Here is a 16,838-nt window from a genome sequence, read left to right on the forward strand (position 1 = left end):
CACTAACATGAGTCATATAACCAAAAGGAAACTGTATGGCCTAAGAGGTAGCATGATGAAACTGGTATGACACAACACCAAATGCTTTTAAGATACACAATGGGATAATACCGAGAGGGGTGGCTTTTTCTTTTTTATGATCTAAGAGGCTAAAGTTTATCAACTAATGAAGAGACTCCTCAAGATATATTATTTATCATAAAATCTGGTTTTAGTAATGAACAGAGGAAAGGACATCTCCCCCTCCCCTCAACTCTCCAAAGACAGAGAAATTTAAAACTATTCTGGCTGAAGAAGGTGCTTCTCCTATTTCATAAGGTCTTAGCTCCTAGAAACTCCCAGGGCCCTACCTAACATCATTTAAACACCACTAACCAGAAGTTAATCAAAAAACCTTACAAGGATGGGAAGAGAACCTATGAGCCAACAGGGAAACAGCCCTGAACCTGAGTCAGGAAACATGACTATCAAGTTTCCCAGCTTCTCACTGTCCAACAGCAGGCAAGTCTCAGACCACCCCCTGCCCCGCCCCAGTCTACAAAACCTCTACAGCTAGCATCATCAAGGGGAATATGAAGCAGCCCCCCCCCCAAAAGGTAGGGACATGGGAAATTGAGGGAAAGGGGATAACTAGAATATGATTTATTAAACAGAGAAAAGTAGTAAATGTCAACTCGAAGTAAGAACACAGGGGCCTATTTTTTGGAAAGGTAGTTATTAAGATGGTGCCATGTAAAAAAGATTATCTTTGAAGAGAGTGAGAGGTAAAGGGAAAAACTGCCAACTAGAAGAGAAACCCACCTATCAACCTGTAGCTTCTGGGCAAGTAATTAAATTCACCTAGCTCTGTGTCTGAGTGAACTCAAAAGTTCCTTCCAGCTCTAGTGCTACAGGAAAAGTTCAAAATACTACCGGGACAAAATAGGTCTAAAATAATCTTTTAGATTATGTTACAAATAATAAAGCACATGTGATAGAGGCAATGTAAAAGCTTCTATTTTAATTTTGTTTACATTACCCGATTTTATGCAGTTCCCTGTCTGCCTTGTTTTGTAAATTCCTACAATATCTTCAGTTTTATAATCAGAAAAATGTTTTACTAAAAAAAAAAGGAAAGAAAAAACAAAAAGGAAGAAAAACTTAGTCAAGAATAAAGCAAAGTTTATTCTTAGATGGAAAATTTAAGATAAAAGTCTCCCTGAAGGGAAAAGGAAGCTGGAGATTTTTCTCAAGTAATTAAGGTGAGAAGTAGATTGTGAAAGCCTTCAGAGTACCTAGGTAGCTGCTCGTGCGCTCTGTGTCCACACCAACGTGACCATTGGACAGACACGGATCTCCACATGCACACTGCCCAAGCTGCACCTAGACAGCGCTGTCACACACTCACACTCAGTCAGCACAACCAGGAACGCAATCATTTGTCACTAGGGTGTACCAAAGACTAAAGTAGTTACTAATTTCTTAATGCACCATTAATGCTACTTTCCCATGACCTTAATCAGTAAGGAGTCCAAACACTATGGGAACTGTCTAGGATAGCAAAGCATTTACTACTCACAAACAATTTCTGTGTGTTTTTCCTATTATGGTTTCCAAATGTGATTAAAAAGGAGTACGTCAGGAAGAGTGTAGAGATGAGGCTACTACATGGCTCAGAAAATCTGGGCCCAGGGATAAGCCCCAGAAATAAGCCGGCATGTTACTTCCTAAGGGAAACCTCCTGAGCTCCGGATAATCTATTAATTTAGGAATGATGGTCATGCTCAGAGGACATTTATGCATTGCAAAATGAAAACATCGGGAAAGCGCTGGGCAACCAGAGTGCAGAAAATACTGTGCTCTCTGAAAAGTGACACCAGGCAGAGCAAAGCAGGGAGACGACAGTGGGGAAGGTGGCCTTCACATGCAACTTGAACTCTTCTTAGAGGAAGACAATTACTTACCTCCTTCTGGAGATTAGAAAGTTGAGATGAAAGGCTCTCAATTCTCATACGACTTTCCATCAGTTCTTCCCTGGCACTGTTGACAGTAGAAGTATTCATCTCTGATGACAATCTGGCATTCTCCAGCTAAAAGAAACAAACCAACAGTCAGTCTTACCTAGTGACTCAGAACAAATGAATAAGGAAGTATGATTCTCTTTAAGGCATTTCAACTCAAACCTAAGCCCTGTTGGTAACTGGCTGATGAAACAGGAAAAGCATCATGAAGTTGCTGATGTGGTACAAATTCTCTTCAGTCTTTCTGACTTTAGGTTCAATTCCCAGTACCTGTGCTTAACGTTGGTATTATACATGGGTCTTTCTCCAAAGTGTATTACTTAAGTATTTCACCCATTATATCTCCAATGTGTCAGTTAATACTGCAAGTAAGGGGAATGGGTAGTAGCAACTTAACTGTGGGTGATGTCTATAGGAAAATAAACATCACATATCTCTAACCCACCAAATCTAATTACAGAAGATAAAGTCAAAACAGAAAGTACGAATTTTAGATTATGTCCCAAGAGAAACACTTCCTTTCAGAAGCAAAAAATAGCCCCTTAGATAGAAACATCCTATTTCTCCAGATGCCCATAACATTCCATTATGCACGTGTATGAGGCACATTTGTTGGCTGTTTGTTGGCTTCCTTTGGGGCCAGAGTCTAGGTGACTGACCTCCTTCACTGCCCAGCACAATGCCTAGCACTAAGTAAGTGTTAGACAATCCGATGTAGGGCTTCATTAGCCAATTACTTCATAACATGGGTTAAATGCAACATCAACAGTTGAGGCCATTCATAGAAATTATTTACAACACTTCTATGACCTTAATTTTCTAAGTCTTCACTGATTAACTCTCTTTAATCAAATCATGCCACATTTAACACACTGGGATAAAAAATTTTACTAGGAAAGCCTGTACTCACTGGTGTTAAAGATTTTTGCATGATCTGCATGTACACACGTGAGAAGTTTCTAGAATATTTTTTTAAATGAGTAAAAGTGGCAGAGGAAGAAATCTCAGAGACTTTCACTTGGCCCAAAGTGTGGCGGTCACAAACTATGTACAGTGACGCCATGGAAGTCTGATGTGGTGCTGCCCGGCACTCATGGTTAACTGGATGCACAGGACAGCGGAATCAGCACGTGCTGTGGGAAGAAAAGAATTTTCAGAGGCTTAGGGTTCACTACTATGACATGACACATGTGATCGATTGGACAGAAAGGCACACCTTAACCTCTGATAAAAGTGAAATAACTCCACTTTCTTTGAATAATTTCTAGTAACATTTACTTGACAGAATATTTTTTTAAGTCCATTTTCTATTCTCAGAGAGAATAGGGGAACTCACTGAAGAAAATTAGAACCAAGCAGACATCAAGTCATGCTCCTGCAAGTGAGTTTAGTAAGGGTTCTGGGCACCGGGGAGACCACTCACTTTGGCGTGGTAAGTCTGCTCCAGCTCCTCCTTGTACAGCTTCACTTGGGCATCGTGCTGTTCTCGCATCTCATGAAGGGCCTGAGCCAGCTTATACTCATACTCTATCTGACGTCCAGAATCCACCTCTACTAAGCGAGTTTCATGCTTCCGTCTGGTCTCATTGATCTCCTGGGGGAAAGATCACAGAAAACCAAATTACCTACCACAGTTGCCCTGGGACACGTCTCCGCAACATCAGGGCCATATGAAGTATTAAAACCACCTCCTTGGGTGTGTCCTAGAGCAGCCATGTGAACAGACCTATTTTTGCCTTTGTTTTCAAATGATAAGATTTTTGAGCTAGAACCAACAACACAAGTGGGGGTGGCAGCTAAAGCCCTGGGGGTGGCAGCTAAAGACCTAAGAATTTTATGTTTCTTATCAGTGGCATAGTTATGTATTTCTCTGAAGACAAGAAATGGCCTGGAAGCCTTACAGCACTACCATGAAATCATACACTAACTATGTACACTGAATGGTCGCTGTTTTTCTAAACTGGTATGATGATGATCCTAAGAATGTCTCCAGAAAAAATGCACATGAAAAGTTAAAACTGCTGCTCAGAAAAATTAACTAGAAGATTTATGCTTAACAAAACTATTTTCTTAAACATACTAAGAATGCAATAGGCAGAGCCAGTTAATTTATGTGCCTTATGTTAACAGCTGGTGCTAAGGTATCATCAGTATCAATAGATCTGGAAACATATTACCAATATTACTTTATTCTCTTAAGTACATATGACCATTCACTATTAAATAACAGAATTTGTAGGCATAGTCCTTCAATTCAGGTTTTAAGGACTATCCAAAACTAAAATGCCTAGGAACCCCAGTCCAAGAATGAAATTTCCATTCCAGCTTCTAGCTCTGAAAATACAACAATTTGTCTTTAATGGCAATAATTAAAGAGCCCACAAGAGGGGGATATTACCCACTGATGTTTGTTCCTGTGTCCTCCTCCTGCATATGTCTCTCTAGGCATTTCTTCATCTTTCTTTTAACTGCTCATTGCAGAGGAAAATGCACTTGACAGAATCCGAAAACCAGGGTTCAGATTCCAGTTCTGTTACCAACCTCCCAGGGCTCATATATATTTAATGAAGCAAATGACACGTAAATCATGTAAATAAAAGGTTAGTTCAACAAGTAATTTTGCCCTTTATCTACCTCCTTTCCTCCTCTTCCTGTTTTCCTTCTTCCTCTTTCTCACTCCCTTAAATGCTCATAATAAGAAACTGAAATATATTTATTGAATAGAATTATATCCTCTATGTTAAATAAAAAAGAAGAGGAATATTTTAAGTTCATTCTCAGAAAGGCAAACATCAAAATATTCAAAGATGCTATGCAACCTAAAAATACTCAACTACTTTTTTTTTATTATTTCATAAAGAATCAGTGACTTGCAAATAAACAAACAAAAAAATACCCTACTCTTGGTTTAAAGATACAGGAGTCCACACATAGCATAAAAACTAAGTAATGATATATCACAAGCAATTTTATCAAAACAAAACAAAAATATAAGACAACTTAATACAAAAATGCCTCCATTTATAAAACAAAACTGTAGTTAACAATTATGTGATAGTATTCACTATACAGGGAACTTCTGCACAAAATATTCCACTTTGATTGTCACTATTACCCCCAAAAGAAAAGAGCAGGTATTAGTTCATTTTTAAATAAATGACTCAAGAGTTATCCAAAGTCTGTTTGTCCAGTAAGTACACTGTGCCCCAACACCTGTATGTTTTAATAGAATGTAGTTGTAAAAATAGTCAAATTACTATTTTATTTTTTCTCCAATTAACAAAAAGGAAATTTAAGTTCTATAATAATTCCCCATTTTTAAAGTAATTGTTAGTTGCTGTTCTCAAATTTATATTACTTCTAAAATCATTAAGTATTTAACTGCAGGTTCCATACCCTGGGTTAATTCCAATTCTCTTCAATTTTGAGAAAATATACATTCCCATTTCTTCAATTTTATTACTTATTTTTTTGGCAAAAATTGCTACCTTCATCTGCCAAGGCTTGACCACAGAAACTATTTTAAAAAATATATATCTAACTATAAGTGCTGTTGCCCCCAATGATGGCTGCCTCCTGACAGCCACACCCTTGTAGAATCCCCACCCACAGTGTATCATGGTTGGTCTATGTGATAAAGAGTGACAGTACGGTGCGCCTGGGTAGTTCAGTGGGTTAAAGTCTCTGTCTTTGGCTCAGGTCATGATCCCAGGGTCCTGGGATTGAGCCCTGCATCGGGCTCTCTGCTCAGCGGGAAGCCTGCTTCCCCCTCTCTGTTTCTGCCTGCCTCTCTGCCTACTTGTGATCTCTGTCAAATAAATGAATAAAATCTTTAAAAAAAAAAAAAAAAGAGTGACAGTACATCACTTCTAGGCTTAGAAAAGTAACAGAAGACAATGCAGCTTCGGTCTTGTGCTCCTCCACCCTCTCTCTCTCATCATTCTTCTGGAAAGCCATAGCATGAGCAGTCCTAGGGAGAAGCCTATGATGAACTGACTCTTCATACCAACAACCTGTGAATGAGCTCAGAGGCAGTTCTTCCAGTCCAGGCTGAAAGCCTAACTGCAACCTCATGAGAGACCCTAAAACATATCCAATTCATGCAATAAGGCAGCTCTCAGATTCTCCACCTTCAGAAACTGTGAGATAATGAAGATTTGTGGTTTCAAGTTGGTAAATTTAGAGTAATTTATTAGGCAGCAAGAGATACTAATACTCAAAAAGGTTGAGAGTATTTAACCGCTATGACCAAGCCCTTAGGAATTAAAGTAAAATCACATCTCTTCATTGTAAGAGCCTGAATTCTTGTATACAACCTTTTAGCAATGATACCTTGAATAACTTACCTATAAAATTTCTCCCCTTTTTTTACTATATAGTTATAACAAAATATTTAGGATTCCTCCTTTCCTTAAAAAAATAAAATTGTATAGTTACCTCCTCATACATGTTTTTACGGAACTCCAAGTCCTCGGTGAGGCTCTGACAGCGATTCTCTAAATCCACTTTAAGTAAAGTTTCATCTGCTAACTGTTTTTTGGCAGCAGCTAAGGAGGCTTCCAACTAATATGTGGAGAAAGAATTGACAAAAAATCACATAGCAATTATTTAGTAACGAATTTAAGAGATACCTATGGACTGAATCAAATCATAAATTAAAACTTTTGTATCTTTTATCTGTGGATGAAAGTCTCTTACTATAACCTTTATCACAGAACCATGTGTCCAAATGCTGGTCCCACCAAGAGTGCCACACTGAAACACCTCTCAGATCTGGTAACTGGCAACAAGTAATGGACAAAGACCTACGAAGGATTTTAGCTACCACTTTCACTTGTTCCTGTGTGTGGAGCAATGTTAGGACTTTTTCTTTTCCTTTCTTTTCTTACATTTTGGTACAGTAATGAATCAGGTTTTGAGAGCAAGAAACAAAAAGAGCTTAAGCACAAGAGAAAGGAAGAAGAGCAGCAGTAAGATCTGCTTGACCCAGATAAAATGACTGAGAGGTGAAGATACTTCGCATGTTAGCTGCCTGAAGACTACCCTTCAGGGAAACCATAAATTTTTTTTTAATTTTTAAATAAAAAATGTTTTAAGTGAATTCAGAAATCAAAGCACTCGACCCGGTCAGATGGGGAATTAACCTCCCAACAGGGCTTAAGACCAGCGTTTGCCTTACCTGGGCAATCTGTTCCTTCAGATCCTCCAAATCTCCCTCTAAACTTTTTTTGTCACCAAGTGCAGTGGCCAGAGCTGCATCTTTAGAATTCAGTGCGGCTTCATATTCTCGAAGCTTCATCTGGGCTCCATTAAGATCTGATTCTTTCTTAGCATAACTGTAAGACATTTGAAAAAGTGCAAGACATCAAATTATACCCCTGACCTGAAACCTTCTCCCTCCCCGCCGAAGGGAAACAAAAGATGCAGTTTAAAGGCTGCTGTAGTCTACTAGAATTAGCAGAGCAATTCGGGAGCATTAAATCTAGAGTTTTGGTGGATAACAACTTTACCCTTCAATGATTTTCCTTCCAAGATTACTAATGTCTCTAAATGAAAGAAGTCTACAGAACCAATGTATTCTTCGGGGCACCTGGGTTGCTCAGTGGGTTAAGCCTCTGCCTTTGGCTCAGGTCATGATCTCGGGGTCCTGGGATTGAGCCCCACATCAGGTGCTCAGAAGGGATCCTGCCTCCCTCCCCTCTCTCTGCCTATCTCTCTGCCTACTTGTGATCTCTCTGTTTCGAGTAAATAAATAAAATCTTTAAAAAAAAGGAAAGAAGAATGTAGTATTCTTCTTAGTATAGAATTTAGAGTTCTATCATGTAGAATACTTGAAGTATAGTTGATACACAGTATTACATTAGTTTTCAGTGTACCACCTAGCCATCTGACATTCATATACATTTACAAAATGGTTACTACCTTGATAAATACAGCTACTATCTGTCACCATACAAAGGTATTATAATATTACTGAGCATATTCCTTGTGCTGTACTTTATATCCCCAAGAATTATTTACGACCACAAGTTTGTACTTCTTAATCCCCTTCACCTGTTTTACCCAACCTGAACCCCCTCTGGCAACCATATTTGTTCTCCATATCGGAGTCTGTTTCTGTTGACTTTATATAAGCTCCCTTAATATTACATAAGAACTCACTGGACCCAAGCTTGCAAAATACATTCCATTTCTTACCTAAGATGTTATTTTAAGATTTCCTTAACTTACAGATAAGGGCCTTCCTAATATGTTGAGGAAAAATTATTTCAGTTTCTACTATTAATTACAAAAATGAGGTTTGAATTGAGGTTTCTTTTTCTTCCAAAATACCACTTCTTGGGGCCTCTGGGTGGCTCAGTCAGTTAAGCATCTGACTTTTGAATTTGGCTCAGGTCATGATCTCAGGGTCGTAAGGTGGAGCCCAGTGGCAAGCTCTGCACTCAGGAGGGAGTCTGTCTGGAGATTTTCTCTTTCCCTTTACCCCTCCCCCAATTCAAGCATGCGAGCTCTCTCTCTCTCAAATGAGTAAATAAATCTTTAAATGAACAAACAGAAAAATAAAGTATCAATTTTTATTAAATATAGTTCTATATTATAGAGTGAAATTTCCTTTGGCTATATTTTGTCAAATAATTCTTTAAACAAGTAATTGTTTAAAGGACAGTATTTTTTTTCATTCCAAATAATTGTTATCATTAATTGGTGGCCTTGGGAGAGCCTTAATACCAAAATTCTCAGTAACAATTCTTAATTAAAACAGATATTACAGAAGAGTATTTCTACAACTTATGTTTGAGAATGTGCTACAAGAATCCTCAGTTAACAGGAATTCTCAAAATAATATTTTATTATCCAAATAAAATGAAGAAAACTACTGTCTCAAAAGATAAGCACATATAATTTAAAGAAAAGAATTAATAGTATTCCTCTCTTACTCGTTTTGGCATCATAAAACAACTATATACATAAAATCTCAGCAGTCCTCTATCAGTATTTTTCTTAATTCCCATATTTTTCAAAACCACAAGATGGCATCCTTTCACTGATGATTCAATTAGGAGGAGAAAAAAATCAGCTGTTTAAAAAAAAAAGAAGCAACCCTATACAGTCATTAATTTATAACAAAAATGTCCAGTTCGGGGGTGCCTGGGTGGCCTTAAAGCCTCTGCCTTCAGCTCAGGTCATGATACTGGGGTCCTGGGATGGAGCCCCACATCAGGCTCTCTGCTCAGCAGGGAGCCTGCTCCCCTTCCTCTCTCTCTGCCTGCCTCTGCCTACTTGTGATCTTGGTCTGTCAAATAAAAAATAAATAAAATCTTAAAAAAAAATGTCCAGTTCATAGAAGGGCTGGGTTCTGAAGCTGGGAATTCATTAGAATAATCATTGCTTGTGAGGAACAATTCTGTCCCACTACATAAATGAGCAGAGCTGGACAGGAATACATATCATAAAACATATGATTTAAAACAAAATCATATCCTGGAGTCCCGGGATCGAGTCCCGCATTGGACTCCCAGCTCCATGGGGAGTCTGCTTCTCTCTCTGACCTTCTCCTCGTTCATGCTCTCTCTCACTGTCTCTCTCTCAAGTAAATAAATAAAATCTTTAAAAAAAAAAGTATTAAAACAAAATCATATTTCATAGAGTATTACACATTATTCACAAAAGCTACTGGCTTAAAATTACTTAACAAAAGTTAAGTACAAAAAAATCCTATCCACTATCCAATCCACCACTACCCAATATTTAAATCTCAGATCATAATGTGGTACTTACAAATGCCGTATCTCTTGGCAAGGTCAACCTGTGCTTCCCAGAAACCAAAACGGCCTACCAGGAAGGATACAGAATTTTTAAAACTCCCATCAATTTTAGAGGCTACTGCATGTTCTCTTTGGTATCATTGATTTAATGGATAATAAAACATGCACATTTTGAAATTCAGAATGTTACTCTTCAAGCCTAAGACACCACACATCTAGAAGAATACAGGAAATACATAAAGCCAAAATTAAGAACATTAAGAATAATTAGAACGTGGTAATTTCCTCAACAACAATCAAGACCAAATGACACCAAGGAGTGGTGGGGGTGCCTGGCTGGCTCAGTCGGTAGAGCATCTGACCCTTGGTATCAGGGTAGTGAGTTCAAGCCCCATGTTGGTCACAGAACCTACTTTAAAAAAAAAAAAAAGATTAAGGAGTGATGGAATAAAGGGGATGAGAGTAGGATATGCTATTAATTTGTGGTACCTTGAGCCACCAATAACACCACTTGAAACTGCTGTCAAGTTCTTAGTTGCTTATACTATCAATCTGTAAAAATATGTTATTCTACTATAAATTCTTTAAAGAATTTCTTAAAGAATATAATTAAATTATAATTATACATAATATATAAATTATATTCTATAAAGAATATAAAGAATTATATTTTTAGTTAAAGAACAGAATTCTTTAAAGCTCTTTCACATAAGAGAACAAAGTAGACAGATACGAATCAGAAGCTGAAAATGTACTTAAAATTTAAAATTGCAAATAAAAGCTAACTTCATGTGCCCTGGCTCAAGAGGGATCCTAGGACTCTAGGATCATGACCTGAGCCGAAGGCAGGCACTTAACCAACTGAGCCATCCAGGTGCCCTATTTTGGAAATTTTTTTGTTGTTGTTGGAAATTTTTTTTGTTTGGAAATTCTTTTTGTTGTTGTTATTGTTGTTTGTTTGGTTTTTTTTTAAGATTTTATTTATTTATCAGAAAGAGAGAGTACAAGCAAAGGGAGAGGCAGGCAGAGGGAAAAGCAGGCTCCCTGCTAAGCAGGGAGCCTGATGTGAACTTGATCCCAAGACCCTGGGATCAAGACCTGAGCTGAAGGCAGAGGCTTAACCCACTGAGCAACCCAGGTGCCCCTACACTTATATTTCGGTTAACATTCTATAATAGCGACTCAAGAGTAACAGCCATAGCTTGGAGGATACCTTCCCAAAAGAACCTGGTACCTACCAATAACCTTTGGGACCCATCCCTACTATCTCCTGAGGCCTAAAGGGCTAACCTAAATACATCTGCTTACTTGTCACTTTCTGAATTACTCCTGACCATCCCCTATGACCAGCAACACCACTATACTTCACTGCTTTCGTCATCTTGGTATTCTAGTCTACCACCTCTTTGACCTTGACTTGTTTTAGGATTATAATTTCAACCTTGGGTTCTGCACTGAACTACGTGACTCTGGAACTCAGTGCTGGAACTGGCTTAGATATTTGTACTACCCCTTCCATATGAACAAGACTCCTACTCCTTTAATATTCTTCATTTGCCTAAGTGTACCCAATGCCGACAAGCCCCACCAATGAAGAAATGGGAGATTCAAAAATGCACTCAATTAGAGAGTCACTAGAAAACGAATGCACAATGTAGCTCTTGGGGAAACATCATTACTAGGTAATAAATGTAGAGCACATTTTATTTTATTTTTTAAGATTTTATTATTTCTTTCTTTATTTGAGAGAGAGTGAGACAGTGACACAGAGGCAGAGCGAGTAGCAGGCTGCCCACTGAGCAGGGAGCCCAACGCCAGGCTGATCCTATAACCCCAAGATCAAGACCCAAGCAGAAGGCAGACAGTTAACAAACTGAGCCACCCAGCCGCCCCAGAGCCCTTTTTAAATAAAGTCACACTACATATACATAACACAGAGAAAACCACTCAAGATCTAGTAAGCATATGACAGTAACTACTTACAAATGAATTAATTAAGTATACTGTAATTGTAAACACTTGAAAAATTAGATTAGCCACTTCAACAGGGAACAAATAACTAGTATGGAACAGAAATCTAAAAGTAAACTTACAGGGACACATACTTGGAACATAATCTGAAACTCATTACAAAATAGTTTAAGCAATAGGAAATTACTGCCCTTTTGTTTAAATTCTGTTGCTCACACAGGTCAGTTTATATCACAAATGCTCCCTGCTGAGCAGAGAGCCTGATGTGGGGCTCAATCCCAAAACCCTGGGATTGCGACCTGAGCTGAAGGCAGAGGCTTTTAACCCACTGAGCCACCCAGGCCCCCCTGCAATGTATCTTTTAACAAAGCATCTGTGTTCACTTTCAAGACAGGAACTGTAACATGCTTGGGTCTGGTTTTCTGGTTTTCTTCTTTCATGGTTGCCATAATTTTCAGTATTTTCTCAAATAATTTTGTCCTTGTTCCTTGATTGTCATATTACAGAAATGTAAGTACAGAGTTATATTAAGCAATTCAAAGTAAGAGACCTAAATTATAGATGACCCCTTAGTTGGTCTAACAGTTTCTGGATAGTATATGTCATTTCCTAGAAATTCACCAAAGATTATTATACTGCATAATCCAAAAGTGGACAAGAGTTCAGTAAATGACTGCTAAAATCTGTTGGAAAGGTATGTTCTTATAGAAATCCAAGTTGGGGTGCCTGGGTGGCTCAGTGGGTTAAACCTCTGCCTTCAGCTCAGGTCATGGTCTTAGGGTTCTGGGATCAAGCCCCACATCAGGCTCTCTGCTCAGCGGGGAGCCTGCTCCCTGCCCACCCCCCATCCGCCTGCCTCTCTACCTACTTGTGATCTCTCTCTCTCTGTCAAAGAAATAAATAAAATCTTTTTTAAAAATCCATCCAAGTTATAATACTGATAGACTTAAGAATATAGAATTTTAGAAGCTATAAATTAAAAAAAAATAAACTAGACAAAGGAATATTCATGTTTATAGAGATCAAAGATGGAAATATAATTATGTGGGGCTTTACTGCTTTAACATGTTAGGCAAAAGAACAGCTTAAGAAAACCAAAAACGCACCACTCTTCAGTCAGTTTTAAATTCCACTTGTACTATCCTATAGCAAAATACTATGCAACCCTCTGCTTGCTTATATCACGTCCTAGCAATTGTGAGAAGCTATTACACATTGTCAGGTTCATCTTATAAAATAAGACACTCAACAAATACAGATTGAGAATTTTCCCTAATGCACATATTGTAATATCCTAGATGGAAAGGAGAAGATAGATAAAAGAAAATGAAAAAGAACACAAGAAACCCATGCCAACAACACCCTTTCTTTGTTCAGCTGCCTTTCTTAACTCAGCACTAATACTTCACTTCAGGACCATTCTTATTTAGGAAAACATATAAATTACAGGGGGTAAAAGGAAAAAGCCATTTAGTTTTTCCCCTGCAATCAGATAACATAACAGAAATCACTATATGAAACTGTTACCTCTAATCATGACCATAAAACAAGGGATTTTTAAATCCCTCAGCAGAGACCTACTCTACATGGACAGCCAAGGCAATCAGGCCCACCTGTTTGAGCTCTGTACTTTAATGTCCTGTAAGGTTCTTCTGAACACATGTCTGGTGGCAGCTGAATGCCACTCGACACTAGAGCAATTATGCAAGTGACTATCAATATAGCTTCTGAGGCTCTCTTCACACCTAGCATTCACAATTAACATGACTTTTATTATCTAGCCATGGTTCAGACTTAAAAAAAAACCAAAACTTCACTTTGAATTTAACGTAAGGATTATTATTAAGCCCAAACACAAACCTTCTGTCTTAAAACTAAACTATTTCATAATTACAGACTCAAAATGCATATTAAATATGCATCTGCTCCAACATTCATCCTCCAGCTTCAATTATGTCTCCAAGTATCCTACCTTTCAAAGGAAAAAGGAATGTGGCCCACAATATTTTTACTGAGGAAATTTAATGAATTCCCCTGCAATTAAGATAAATGTAACACACAAAATTTCTAGTAAGTTCTATGATCACAATTTCTACTAACATGGTCTCCTCTGGTGCTAGTAAAAAGCCCAAGATACTTTCGCACAAACTCAAAAGCTGCAATGGATAATTTCTGGTGGTAACAAAATTCTGCTATTCATTCAGTAAACGGAGCAGTCAACAAATTAGCAATAACCTAATCAGAATCAAGCAAACCCTAACTGATACCAGCTTATAATTAGGAAAAAATACTAAGTAAGACTTAAAATGGACCACAGAACCATTTATTTGGAAAGAGATTCGCATATATAGTTACTTCTGTGCTTGCTTACAAGGCATGCTTAGAGCTTAAATCCTAATAGAAAATGACTTCTTGGGGGGAAAAAAACAATCAGTAAAATCAATAACCACAACTGTGTGCCAGGCCATTGATCTGAGGGCTTGGAAACCAGCAGTGAAGAAATGTAACAAGTCCCTGCGTTTATGGAAGGTACTTTCTAGTGGGTAGAGGCACATAATAAACAAACTAATATATGGAAGAGGTAAGCAATATTTTGAAGAAAATTAAACCAGAATAATCAGTTAGAAATTAACAGTATGTTTAGTTATTTTACCACTCCTCCATGGGTTTCATGCAATTTCACAGGAAAATAGCCTCCTACAAAAATAGTAATCACTAAGTCAATAATTATCTTAGGAGAGCCTAGAGAGTGCTAGAAAAATGTACTGATACAATAGGAAACAAAGTCAGACACTAACCCCATCCACAAAGAGATTCCACTCTCATAAGGAAATTAATCATAAAGAATTATCTTAATCAACCATTAAATTTGTCAGCAAACCTCCTCAGCAAATGCTAGGAAAGAGAAGAAAAGTACAGAATGCTACAAGAGTACATGATATAGGGTGCCTGGCTGGCTCAGTCATTAAGCATTTGCCTTCGGCCACGGTCCTGGGAATGAGCCCCACATGCTCACTGGGAATCCTGCTTCTCCCACTTCCCCTGCTTGTGTTCCCTCTCCCTTGCTGTCTGTCAAATAAATAAATATAATCTTAAAAAAAAAAAACCTTAAAAATAAAAAAAGGAGTACATGATATAGCTTCTGAATAGAAATGTCACATTCAACACAACTTCATTATTCTATTCATTCTTCATTCTAGAAACCCAACTAAAACAGCAAAGGCACAAATCCATTATGAAAAAAGTAAAGAGAAAATGACAAAATTGTGGAAGCTGAACACGGATGTGAAATGAGTTAAATGAGTGAAAATGAGCTTGACCAACACAAGAGTGCTCAATCCTAAGCCAGACACAGGGACACCTGAGAAGTAACCTACTTTATACTACAGATGCTGTTGATAACAAGATATACCTTGGTAACTCTGAGGCAGAACTAGCTGAAAATCTATTAGGAGGCAGACACCTACTCCATACTACGCCCCAGGGCCCAAAGACCCTCATCCACCATGGCAAAGGATGAAAAGTTTACTAAGTAAAGTAAGCAGAATCTTAGATCAGGCAGTCACACAACACACCCAAAGGCAGCAGTACCATACCACAAAAATAAGGGAATTCGGTGGACTTGTACAGATGCTGATATCCCCTTTCAAGCTCCCAGAAAGCTAGGCAGCTAAACCCCAGAAAACCGAAAACACTGACAGTAGGTGTTCCCAATGAAATGATCCTGCCATTTCACCCACAGTGAAGCTTGCTCAAGAAGCCCCACTCATGCACACAGCTTTCCATCAGATTCTGAACACCCTTCCTGGGTATAAAGGAGTCATCAAACTTCTGAGAAAAACTCTCACTGTGGATTAACTCACCCAACGTCCATTCTACCCTCCCAGCTCTGCTTTCCCAAACTGGAAAGCTAAAAAAATGCCATTTTCCAGAATCTCTTGCAGGTGGGATTCTGGAGGAAAATGAAGTACTCTAATACATATGTAAGAGATATGGAAGTTTTTTGTTTTTTTAGATTCCTCAGATTTCCTATGAAATCATGGCATCTACAAATAGAGACCGTTTTACCACTTCTTTCCTAATCTGGATGCCTTTTAATTTCCTTTACTTGCCTAACTGCCCCAGCTAGAAACTCCAGTACAATGTTGAATGTTAAGTGGTGTGATTGGGCATCCTTGTCTTGTTCCTGATCTTAGGAAGAAAGCACCCAGCCTTCACCATTAAGTGTGATACTAGCCATAAATTTTTTTATAGATACTCTTTGTCAGGTTAAGAAGATTCCTTTCATCCGAGTATTTTTATCATGAAAGAGCAACATACTTTGTCAAATGTTTTTTATGCACCTATTGAGATGGTTGTTGTCCTTTATTCTAGTAATATGGTTTTTTGCAGTACTGACCCACAGACTAAACCAACCCTGCATTCCCAAGATAAAACCCACTTGGTGATAGTATGTAGTCCTTTTACAAGGGGATAGGTTTGGTTTGCTACTATTTCATTCATGGAAATTTTGCACTGCTCCTCATAAAAGACACTGCTTTGTGACATTTTTGCGGTCTGAAGTTTCTCCAAAACAGTGGTCCAATGTTCATTCTCCAGTTTGCTGGGTCATGGGGCAGGTATTGGTACCAACAGTAGTGGCAGCTTCCTGATCCTGAACTGTAGTACACACTGTTTGTTTGTTTGAAGTTCAGTGGCTCCAGTGGTGGTCTCAGACATAAAAGTTCCCAAAACCAATAGCATCCTAGGCATCATTCCAACACCTCTAACCGCTCTAATGATTTTTTCCAAGCACCTGCATTCCATATCGTTTTCTTTTCTGCTTAAAATATCTAGTAGTTTCCATTTCCTGCACTAACACATGCAAGGACCTAAATAAATAGAAAAAAAAATTAACGTGGAGCACAAAGGAACAGGGAAGGAAATAAAGACTTCTGAAAAAGTAAGAGAAGTACTGCATCCATGAAATTTATTCACAACAGTATAAAGAAACATCAAGAGACTACAAAGTTATGAAAAATTTGTTAACAGAACAGCAAAAACTGGAAGATAAAATTGAGAATATTAAGGAGAAAAAAATTTTTAAATAAGAACACTAAAG

General features: G+C 38.1%; 1 protein-coding gene across 1 annotated transcript in view; it reads right to left on the bottom strand.

Annotated features, from left to right (window-relative positions):
* Positions 1-16,838, bottom strand: part of LMNB1 (lamin B1) — a 51,588-nt gene that overhangs the window by 19,986 nt on the left and 14,764 nt on the right. Inside the window, exons 2-5 of the mRNA XM_004737438.3 lie at positions 7,180-7,336; positions 6,438-6,563; positions 3,424-3,594; positions 1,944-2,069 (exon numbers count right to left, since the gene is read on the bottom strand). Coding sequence (XP_004737495.1) covers positions 1,944-2,069; positions 3,424-3,594; positions 6,438-6,563; positions 7,180-7,336 — 580 coding nt within the window. The remainder of the gene's footprint in view (positions 1-1,943; positions 2,070-3,423; positions 3,595-6,437; positions 6,564-7,179; positions 7,337-16,838) is intronic.

Source organism: Mustela putorius, unplaced genomic scaffold, assembly GCF_011764305.1.
Source record: "Mustela putorius furo isolate JIRA1106 unplaced genomic scaffold, ASM1176430v1.1 tig00000145_pilon_pilon_pilon, whole genome shotgun sequence".
NCBI classification, from domain to species: domain Eukaryota; kingdom Metazoa; phylum Chordata; class Mammalia; order Carnivora; family Mustelidae; genus Mustela; species Mustela putorius.